Here is a 10,962-nt window from a genome sequence, read left to right on the forward strand (position 1 = left end):
TGTCATGTCAAGTACCAGCAACCAGAGTCTTGTTGTGCTGTGATTCCAAAATGTGCATAAAGAATGCCAATGTGGTATAAACGCACGCTGTCTTTGCATTATTACATATTGGTTGCATTTAAGAGTTTAGACCTGCTCTCCATGGACAAATTGTGGTAGACAAATTGTGGTAAATGTAAGCGACATGGTATTGCCCTCTAGTGGCCAAACAAGGGAACAACCTTTTTCCTTGTGCTCTTCAGATTTGGCCGCATCGGACGCCTGGTGACCCGTGCTGGTTTCAGCTCCAAGAAGGTCGAGATTGTGGCCATCAATGACCCCTTCATCGACCTGGAGTACATGGTGAGTGGTGTCCAACCAGCCCCAGACATCCCTGGGGTCATGGAAGGCTCTAGAAATGTAGACTTGAGCCATAGGCAGCACTGGGTTGACCCAGAGTTTCTTTGAGGTTTTTTTCCTCGTCTTCCTTGAGAGTTTGGGTAGGGCTGAGGGGCAGTTCTGGGGGCGCATGTGAAGCCCTCTGGGGGCGCATGTGAAGCCCTCTGGGGGCGCATGTGAAGCCCTCTGGGGGCGCATGTGAAGCCCTCTGGGGGCGCATGTGAAGCCCTCTGGGGGCGCATGTGAAGCCCTCTGGGGCATGTGAAGCCCTCTGGGGGGGTGTGAAAGGGCTATACAAATGCATTTGGATTTCAACCTCCCCCACTTCTCCACAGGTCTACATGTTCAAGTACGACTCCACTCACGGCCGCTACAAGGGTGAAGTCAAGGCCGACAACGGCAAGCTGGTCATCGACGGACACGCCATCACCGTGTTCCACGAGTGAGTCCCTCGTCCAATCTTTTACAATTACATCAGGGTTACTATTACGGTTATCTGACCCCCCCCCCCCCACACACACACACAGGGGGGAGGGACCCTACTGCCATCAAATGGGGAGAGGCTGGTGCTGACTACGTGGTTGAGTCCACCGGAGTGTTCACCACCATCGAGAAGGCTTCTGTACGTATTCCTTCCTCTTGTGTTGCCGACCAGACACCCCACAAAGGAGTGAGCACATGAGACATTACCCTTGAGTGATCTGTCTTCCTCACCCTCCCCCCCCCTCTCTCCCAGGCCCAACTTGAAGGGTGGTGCCAAGAGGGTGATCATCTCCGCTCCCAGCGCCGACGCCCCCATGTTCGTCATGGGCGTCAACCACGAGAAGTATGAGAACTCCCTCAAGGTTGTCAGGTGAGGCCAAACACCCGTCACTCAAGATTACTTGTGTTAATCCTGAAAACTAAACAAGGACACTGCTCATGAACCTTCTATTGTAAGTGTGGTCAGTTATGAAAGCCTGTGTAGCTCATGTTGTACTTGCTCTCATAGATGTATATAAAGGGTAGATGTCTCGTCCGTTGCCGGCCAACAGTCGAACGTCCGCACACTTTTTAAATGACCATAACTTGCTCAATTTTCAACCGATTTTGAAACGGGTTGGTTTATCGACGTCAGATGTCGTTATTCTATTCTATTGCATACTTTTTTTTAATAACATAATTGAGCAAGTTATGGTCATTTAAAAAGTACATGTAGCACCAACACAATGTTATGAGTGAGCGAGTTGACTGTAGCAAGATGGCCGCCATGTGTGGACGTTCTAGACTCCGCTGTAAGACATCTAGTCTTTATATATATCTGTACTTGCTCTCCCCACACAGCAATGCTTCCTGCACCACCAACTGCCTGGCTCCCCTGGCCAAGGTCATCAACGATAACTTCCACATCATCGAGGGTCTTATGGTACGGATTACAACACAACACCTAGAGGGACAATCTCCTAGAGAGGGCTTAATCTGACACAACACCGGCTTGCCCTCGTCTAAAGCACTGAAACCAGACGCAGCAGATTTAACGTTATTATACCTCTCTACCCCTCCACTTTATCGCCGTCCTTGCCCACAGAGCACAGTCCACGCCGTCACTGCCACCCAGAAGACCGTGGACGGTCCTTCTGGTAAGCTGTGGCGGGACGGTCGTGGAGCCAGCCAGAACATAATTCCTGCCTCCACGGGCGCTGCCAAGGCCGTGGGCAAGGTCATCCCAGAGCTCAACGGGTCAGTACAGGACACGCCCAGCCTTCATACACATTCACATTTTTACATTTGTATAGTTTAAGATTAGTATATTTATCGTATGCACCTTCCTGCCACAATTCCTTGTTTGTGGTCAACTTGCATGGCGAATAAAGCCCATTCTGAAGTAGTTTAGTCTTTGATCTCATGTCCTGCATGTCTGGCCCCTCTACAGCAAGCTGACAGGCATGGCATTCCGTGTCCCCACCCCCAACGTGTCAGTGGTCGACCTGACTGTCCGTCTGGAGAAGCCTGTGAGTAACCCCGCCCCCTCCCCACCGATTCGCGATTCACAAATGTCCTCTTTTTTTTTTTTCTTTTTTTTTTTTTATCTGGAGGTTACGTTTGCCTTTTGTGTTGTAGTGGATCCATGTAGGCTATTAGATCTGTAATTGTAGCCTACTTGGTGTGTCTACAGATCTAAAGGAGGTCATCACATAGGCTAATTTGGCTTTTTTATTTTTTTATTTTTTTTTTACATTTCATAGTCAATGGTAAGAATACATTCTACTTCCGCTTAACCATACATTTCACTTCCCAGGCCTCGTACGATGCCATCAAGAAGGTGGTGAAGGCTGCCAGTGAAGGGCCCATGAAGGGCATTCTGGGATACACAGAGCACCATGTACGGACCTGTTCGATTCACATTCTCAGCAACAATTAATGGTCACTAGCTGTTATCATTTAGCGGGTGATGCAAACTTGTTGTATTTTCTTTTTTCCCTATCACAGGTTGTGTCCTCAGACTTCAACGGTGACACCCACTCCTCCATCTTTGATGCTGGCGCAGGCATCGCCCTCAATGACCACTTTGTCAAGCTTGTCTCATGGTAAGCCAGTGTCTACCACGCACACACACAAACGCACACAAACTTTGTTCTAGGATCCTAACGGTGCCTTTGTGTCTCCTCAGGTACGATAACGAGTTTGCCTACAGCCAGCGTGTCTGCGACCTGATGGCCCACATGGCTTCCAAAGAGTAAAGGCAACCAGCCAATCCAATGCAACTGCACTACGTCACATGACCCACGTCCCCCCCCAGATTCAAGCACCACCGCCATTTGCACGGCTGTGGAGAAAACAGCCACCACAGTCATTAACACAACTTTGAATTGATGACCAATTAATTTTTGTATCGTCAAATCCCTGTTCTGTTTTGTGAAGTAGGAGTCGAAGGAAAGGCTGAAGGTCTTTCACTGGCTATGGCACTGAGGTGCTGCGTTCAGTGGATGAATAAAGTCCTCTGTTTGTGAGAATACTGCGTCCTCTTTATCAGGGGGTTCGGTGGGAGGGGGTGTCTAAGATTCATGAACAAGCCTCAATCTCCTAGCATCCTGGTTTCTGTCATGAGTTTCTCAGTTCTGGACACCTCATAGAAATCATATATGCTGGAAAATATTTTAGTTAGTTCTATTTTTGGCTCCAAATTAGTTACTTTGCCTGGACTATAACTAATTCTCTTGTGCTCATGCGTTCGAAGCCATCATATCAGCTCAATATCTGGTCCGATTGCATAGCCGAGTGTAATGTGGCGAATCTAAGTCGACTTGACAGCGGCAGACCATTATGTTTTCCACGACGGGCCTACATGAAAAATATATATCGATGTTATTGACGTAATAAATCGAAAGTGTGGGCGGGCGTGCCGAGTCATCAAATTATGAACGAAGCAGCGTGTCACATGATGCTGGGTGCAGTCTACCTGTAGGTCGCAGTTTACAGAAAAGTCTGTTTGGGTCTTATAGAAGTGGCCCAGAGTTGGTAATGTAGATTAAGGAGACGTACAAAAAAACTAAACTGGATTTAAAGAACATGAAGTAGGCTATCGGTTAACCCCTGTGGTGGCCCAAGGAGATGATTTGAAATCCCGTTCACTATCCAATTTGGGCCATACGGTTCTATTAAGGGTTGCAACCACACACACACACACACTTGCACTCACAAGTTTTTTTGAATGTAGGCCTGTGCGTGTTCAAAGCTCTACTTCTGTAATATGAGTTGGATTAGGATTAAATCAATGCCGTTGGTCAGATCACAGCCGTGTATATATATTTATTTCCACGTTTAATACATTTGTCACAGACTTCCAGGACAGCTTAATTCCCAGAGGTCAAACCAAATATCCATGATAGTTGTCCAACGCGAAAATATGTCTGCTGGTAGTTATAATTCTCACTGATGCACGGAGACACAGACACGCAAGCACACACTTTTGCCTCTAAAACGATTATTAAGATTAACGTGGAGCATTGAATGAAATAATCATGCCTCATGAATCACTGTCTTATCCTTAATCATAATTTCTAACCTGAAAAGGACAGATAAAAAAATAAACTTGCTTTCTGAAAAAGACTAAGATGAGATAAATGTAGGACAGAAAACATTGAGAATGCATGTGTGGGAGATTAAGAGTGTGTGTGTGAGCAAGACACACACAGAGCGAGAGAGAGCAATAGAGAGAGAGAGAGAGAAAGGGAGTGAGATAGAGAGGGAGAGATAAGGGGTGGGGAATGACTGATCAAGAGGGAGGTCAAAAAGGTTTATATACATCTCTCTCTCTCTCCCTCTTTTTCTCTGTTCATTTCACCACCAGATTGTCAACCGCAAAATTGATTTGGAAAATCAAGAGGCTTAAGATTAAAAAAGAGCTTAACTTAGCATAAAGACGATCTGAACAGGAGAGGGAAGTAACAGGAGAAACTAGGACAGACTGACCGACTGAGAAAGAGGAAGGTGAGTAGGACTGGCTGTGCGTGTGTGTGCGTTCTGTGTGTGTGGTTCCAAGGCACTCCTGACGGATTTGACCACGTCTTAAAAATGAGATTGCTTCGCACTTTTTGGTCTTATGTTTTAACATAATTCAACTTCTCCACCCCTACTGCGGTTAGCAACAATTTGAGCCTCTCTTTGTGTCTTTCTGGGGGTTGGAGTGTGGAGAGAGATTTACTTTCCGTCCTTCAGGCAGTGTCCCATGGTTGACTTATCTCATCTGAAAGACATTTTGTTTGTGCTCGTAACCGCTTGTAGGTTTCCATGTCATGTCCTTTATCCCCTCCTTTTCCCTCTTACTCATAAGATGCTAAGATAATCAGTGAACTCTCTCTCTTTCTTACTCTTTCCAACTCCACATCCACTAACTCGAAACTTCTCTCACACAAACGCCTCAGTCTTATGATCCTGCTCATTCACCCCCACTGCTTACCTGTCATGGAGGATTTACCTTCTCCACGTCTAGCTCTGGTGGTGGGCTTCACATCTTGTTTAGCAGAGAGGTGTGTGTGTGTGTGTCCTGCATCTGCTTCCTTCCAGCAGTACATGTCGGCAGGACTGAATGACACGTGGAGGGGCTCTGAGCCTGTCCCATCCGCCCTCTCTCCCGCCTTCCAGTCGCAACTCACTTCGAGCGCGGACCTGGGAGTGGCCATCCTGATGGTGATCACAGGTGAGTGGGACCTCGTCCTCACCCTCATCCTCTCTGAGTGGGTCGAAGGGAGGAACAAGTGTTTCGATACCGACACCACATTCAAGAATTGAAAACGGAGTCTAATTATCCTTCTGTGAAAAGCATATACGTACTGTTATCCTTTCAACCTTCTCAAAACGAGATTTGCTTGTGGCGTATTCACGACAGGGATTTCTCAGAGTAATCAATGTTTTTCATTATTAAGAAGAGATGAGACGTTTGCAAACCTTTGCATCAAGAAACAGGGACCACTGAACACAGATGTAAAGCTGTCTGCCGTCATGGCCAACTTGTGTGATCAAACGAGGCATTGATCTACTCTAGTTTAGACTCAGACATGTGGAATGAATCGCGCAAGGAGCACAGAACTAGCTCAGTGAGAGCGGAGACAGCTGAAGGAGGAGAGAGAGAGGAAGGGTGGAGTGGAGCATAGCAGGTGTGGAGCCTTCCAGAACAGTATAATACATTCCTACCTGCAGGGATGTCATCATCATCATCATCATCATCATCATTAAGCTACACACACGGGTTAACACAGCAAAACCAAATCAGATTTGATGACCAGACGACCCCCTCCGCCTCTCCCCTTGCCCGCTGGCATCCCTGTCGATGCCTCGGTGCAGGGCGTGGGCTGGGCTGGGCAGCTGATTCCAGGGCCCAGGGGGTCTGGAAAGAGGGGTTGTTAGGACGCCTGGCTGAAATACTAAAATAAACGACTGGCTTGTTGAACCGTGGCATCCGCCCAGGAGAACAGTGAGTGGCTCCACATGTCGATAGTAGATGATCGATCTTTCCTGCGTTAGACGACCACTCATGCGCTGTGATATGAGGAAAGTATGCTGTGCGCCACAGACCTAAAAAAACAGAACATAAAAAATCCCCTGTCTACCATGTCCGCTCATCGATCTCTCGTCCCTGCCTGTTCCGTCATCTGTGAAATCACACATCCTGGTTTTTCCCGGTCCTTTGAACTCCCTGTTCAATCCCCCCCCCCCCGACATTGTTCTCTCTCACCTGGTCTTCTCATGCTCCCTGTTCTCTCACCTGGTCTTCTCATGCTCCCTGTTCTCTCACCTGGTCTTCTCATGCTCCCTGTTCTCTCACCTGGTCTTCTCATGCTCCCTGTTCTCTCACTTGGTTTTCTCACCTGTTCTCTCTCACCTGGTCTTCTCATGCTCCCTGTTCTCTTACCTGGTTTTCTCACCTGTTCTCTCTCACCTGGTCTTCTCATGCTCCGTGTTCTCTCACCTGGTCTTCTCATGCTCCGTGTTTTCTCACCTGGTCTTCTCATGCTCCGTGTTCTCTCACCTGGTCTTCTTATGCTCCGTGTTCTCTCACCTGGTCTTTTTATGCTCCGTGTTCTCTCTCCTGGTCTTCTCACCTGGTCTTCTCATGCTCCCTGTTCTCTCACCTGGTCTTCTCACCTGGTCTTCTTATGCTCCGTGTTCTCTCACCTGGTCTTCTTATGCTCCGTGTTCTCTCACCTGGTCTTCTCATGCTCCGTGTTCTCTCTCCTGTCCCAGGCGCCGTGTCTGTGCTGGGGAACGGCACCGTGCTGCTGGTCTACGGCAAGAAGAGGAAGAACCTCCGGCCCCCTGAGCTCATGACCATCAACCTGGCTGTCTGTGATTTCGGTTACAGCCTCCTGGGGGCGCCATGCTTCATAATATCCAGGTGAGTTTAGATCAAAGTAAGAAAAGGAGGCATAGTCTGTACTTTAAGAAAGAAAAAAACATAATTGTCCAAGGTATGTGAAGAAACGAACCTGAGTGCGATGTATACTTTCATACCTGGATGCTGGGAGTGTCACCTCCCCCTTCTTCCCCCTTCCTTCTCCCCTCCTCAGCCTGTCTCACGCCTGGGTGTTCGGGGAGTCTGGCTGCTTGTGGTACGCCATGCAGGGCTTTGTGTTTGGGATTGGCTCCCTCATCACCACCAGTCTCATCTCTCTGGATCGCTGCCTCAAGATCTGCTCCTTAAGATACGGTCAGTGAGATGCACTGTGGAGGCCCCAGCCTCCACTGCTGACACCTGACACCTGCATGAAACATGACGAACTACTCGGTTAAGCAGGAAAACGTGAGAGGGACCTGAGGGGAAAGGAAAGGAGATTTTCTTTTTAAAGAATTGACTTTTTTTTATGAAAGAAGATTGGGAACCAAGCTGTAGAGAAATGCAGTCAAAGCTTCTTTTGTTGTAATACAAAAAGAGAAGCACAATATATATTCAGAGGTAATGTCATCTTTGTAGTACTTATCAAAGTCACAACAGTGAAAGAGCATTTAGCCCAAAGCTCAGCTAAGGGAACATACAGCATAAAAGCAGCTTTCAAAAAGATATTGTGTCAAAGATTGATCTTTGACACTCATTCTTCATCCTCACTGACATATTGTGATACAAACCACAGCCAGGGTTCTGAGATTGCGGTGAAGCGATAGACATTGCGGTGTAGCGGTTGCTGTTAGAGATAATAACGGTGGCCGTCAGTGTACACATGGTCCTTGAGTGCATCTGATCCTCTGCCTTCCTGAAGTCACTTCCTGAGGTCACTCGCTCAAGATCTCTGTCATTTAGGTCGAACATCAAATATCTACCCTTGCTGCCCGAGTTTCTGTGATTGTTGTCTGTTGGTAAGGATATCAGATTCCACATACTGATTTTAGAGTACTCGATCGTTAAAGGCTTCCCTGCGCATGGGCGTGACAGTGTGAGACAGAGTACTGGCATGTCTGTTTGTGTTGTGAGTTTGGGAAGCAGGTTGCTTTACATGGGGACAGTGTTCTTGCATGCACAGTACTTCTACATTCATTTGAAATCATGCTTTGCTTCATGCTAAATCTGTGCAAAAATGATATCTGCTCTGCACTCCAGGTCAGTGGATAGAGAGACGTCACATGTCTTTAGCGATTGCACTGATTTGGGCCTATACCGTCTTCTGGGCCGTTCTCCCTGCCTTTGGGTTCGGAAGCTACGGACCAGAACCTTTCGGGACCAGCTGCACGATTAACTGGTACTTCTCCCTTCTGCTCGCACCTATCACTGAATTCTGTTGTGAGTGTAGTTGTGTGTACATGCCAAAGCTTGTTTGCGTACACAATTAGCTCTGAAAGTTCTGACTAATTCAGCCCTGTTTGCATGTCTGTCTGGATGCGGGTTCATGAGGTACAGATGCGATATGTGAATATCTGGTTGTACTTGTGTGTTCATGTTCCTGCGGATGTCTGGATCTCCTCTTCCTGTCAGGTGGAAGATTAGGTCGTCCTTGCAGGACCAAGCCTACATATTCCTCATCCTGACCTTGTGCTTCGGAGTCCCCACCCTCACCATCATCGTCTCCTACCTGGCCATCCTCCGGACGGTGAGCCTGCGCTGATCCTGGCGAGGCAGGGAGCCAGCAATTAGCATCTCGTTTGATTCATGGGGTCCTTGATAAAGCACTTCTGCTGAGTGGTCTTTGCTATGCGGGGTGCTGGACATGTTTTATGCATGCCAAGGCCGAGTGTGCCTGTGCGTTCAGCACAGCAGTACAGTACTGCAACAGAGCTGTGGTAGACCTAGCTGACTGTGCTGTGGGAGAACGTGCACTCACCGGTTGTTTCATCGTGTTTCTATTCGAGCAGGTGTACAAGTCTCACCAGACCCTGGCCTCCATCCCCTCCTCAGCTGTCACCCACAGCAGCCGGGACATGAGGCTCACCAAGGCATGTCAAACAAACGGCTGATAACATCACAGCGAGTGTAGCCACAAAATGGGCGTCATCTCTGCTTCACTAATAGCATCTAAAAGGTCTCTAGATCATGAACCATGAATCTTTGTGTTCCTCCGTCTGTCCATCTCTCTGTTGCAGATAGCGGCTGTGGTCTGCTCCACCTTCCTCCTTGCCTGGACCCCCTACGCCATAGTGTCCCTCTACTCCGCCCTGGCCCATCGAGAGGAGTGGGTGGAGGGGTCCCTCCACCCCAGCACCATCACCAACCTCCTGGGGCTTCCAACTGTCCACAACTGGACCTCCACGGAGAGCTACGGAGGCGGCTACGACAGCATGTACTACGACCAGGCAGAGTACTCGGACCCTTCGCCCACCGAGGCTGTCGCCACCACGCAAAGTTCACATCCAGTCCACCAGGGGGCGTCAGAGCCGGACAGCTACCAGCCCGTGTCCTGCCTGCCCCCAGTTGTGTCCCTGATCCCGGCCATGTTCGCCAAGTCTCACTGCATGATCAACCCCTTCATCTACCAGATCATGAACAAGGAGTTCCGAGAGGATGTGTTCGACATCCTGCGAGGAAGAGACATCCGGGAGAGGAGGAGGACGAGAGCCACAGACGGAAGCTATTGTGAGACTCGAGGATTCGTCTCACACACACACACACACACACACACACACACAGGTCATGTCAGCTAACAATCTCTCTCCGCTCCTCCACAGCGCAGAGAAGCAGCATTAATCTGTCGTACTGCCACAGCTGGAGACAGAAGAACAAGCCCTTGGCCGTGTCCATGGTGCAGCTGGAGAACAAGCAGATACTCGGCGAGAAGGGGAAAGAAGGAGGCAGGGGTTCCTGGTCGGACAACACGTCTGTGGGCTGGGATGCTCTGGATGTGGCCTCCTTAGACACCCAGGTCAAAACGGAGGGCCAGAAGATGAGCGAGAAGGAGGACATCCACGTCCAGCAGCCTGCTGACTGAGAGAGAAGATGAGAGAGAGAGAGACAGAGAGAGAGAGACAGAGAGAGAGACAGAGAGAGAGAGAGAGAGAGAGAGAGAGAGAGAGAGGGGGGGGAGGAGAGACAGAGAGAGACAGAGAAAGTGGGTGGGGAGACAGAGAGAGAGAGCGGAAAGGGGAGGAGAGAGAGAGAGAGAGAGAGAGAGAGAGAGAGAGAGAGAGAGAGAGAGAGAGAGAGAGACAGAGAGGGTGGAGGGGGCATCCTAAAATAGGGTATCTTCACATTTGATAATATGTAAGGTGTATATTTGATTTCTGTTTCTCCACTAACTATTATTGTGTTAATTTTGTTTTCTGTGCCAGTCAAGACAATTTAGTTTAATTTATTGAAACATGTTTTTGGCAAGCTAATTTAGTTATTTATGCATAGATTCCTTGTATTGTGATATTTGGACTGATATTTGAAACTAATTGACCTCATGTGTCGTGTCATTAGTTGCCTCTACATCCTGCCAAACGATTTTTAAATAAAATAAAATAGTTCTTACACTTTTATTACATTGTTTTGTTGATTAGGTCTACATCTCACCATGTTATTCAACTTGTAGCCTAGTAGGCTATATTTTCCACTGAACACAACATAGGCTACTGTTTTAAAGGGAAGGAGTTTTCTATATTGAACGTAAAGAGTGAAATGGTTAACAGAATCCAGTCTAA

At 48.1% G+C, this 10,962-nt stretch overlaps 2 protein-coding genes across 4 annotated transcripts in view; both read left to right on the forward strand.

Annotated features, from left to right (window-relative positions):
- gapdh (glyceraldehyde-3-phosphate dehydrogenase) overlaps positions 1-3,371 on the forward strand; it is a 4,439-nt gene extending 1,068 nt beyond the window's left edge. The window contains 10 exon segments of the mRNA XM_067237685.1: positions 243-342; positions 714-831; positions 906-1,006; positions 1,122-1,231; positions 1,702-1,783; positions 1,946-2,097; positions 2,291-2,369; positions 2,657-2,740; positions 2,848-2,945; positions 3,029-3,371. Coding sequence (XP_067093786.1) covers positions 243-342; positions 714-831; positions 906-1,006; positions 1,122-1,231; positions 1,702-1,783; positions 1,946-2,097; positions 2,291-2,369; positions 2,657-2,740; positions 2,848-2,945; positions 3,029-3,098 — 994 coding nt within the window. The 3' untranslated portion in view covers positions 3,099-3,371.
- Positions 3,372-3,438: 67 nt separating this feature from the next.
- opn9 (opsin 9) lies at positions 3,439-10,327 on the forward strand. Of its 3 annotated transcripts, none has more exons than XM_067237684.1 (9): positions 3,439-4,848; positions 5,425-5,557; positions 7,102-7,252; positions 7,425-7,564; positions 8,450-8,588; positions 8,822-8,936; positions 9,199-9,283; positions 9,431-9,916; positions 10,009-10,327. In XM_067237684.1, the coding sequence occupies exons 2-9, from the start codon at positions 5,431-5,433 to the stop codon at positions 10,266-10,268; spliced, it is 1,503 nt and encodes a 500-aa protein (XP_067093785.1). In that variant the 5' UTR covers positions 3,439-4,848; positions 5,425-5,430; the 3' UTR covers positions 10,269-10,327. The 3 variants fall into 3 exon arrangements, with proteins under 3 accessions (XP_067093785.1, XP_067093783.1, XP_067093782.1); XM_067237682.1 differs by having other exon boundaries at positions 5,428-5,557; XM_067237681.1 differs by having other exon boundaries at positions 3,439-5,557.
- Positions 10,328-10,962: the final 635 nt, after the last annotated feature.

The sequence above is a fragment of the Osmerus mordax genome, chromosome 6 (genome assembly GCF_038355195.1).
Source record: "Osmerus mordax isolate fOsmMor3 chromosome 6, fOsmMor3.pri, whole genome shotgun sequence".
NCBI classification, from domain to species: Eukaryota; Metazoa; Chordata; class Actinopteri; order Osmeriformes; family Osmeridae; genus Osmerus; species Osmerus mordax.

Coding starts and splice junctions, on each gene's coding strand:
- opn9 (XM_067237681.1), top strand. CDS start 5,287: ATGATCCTGCTCATTCACCCCCACTGCTTACCTGTCATGGAGGATTTA. Junction 8,937..9,198: donor ACCTGGCCATCCTCCGGACG/GTGAGCCTGCGC, acceptor CTATTCGAGCAG/GTGTACAAGTCTCACCAGAC. Junction 9,917..10,008: donor AGCCACAGACGGAAGCTATT/GTGAGACTCGAG, acceptor GCTCCTCCACAG/CGCAGAGAAGCAGCATTAAT.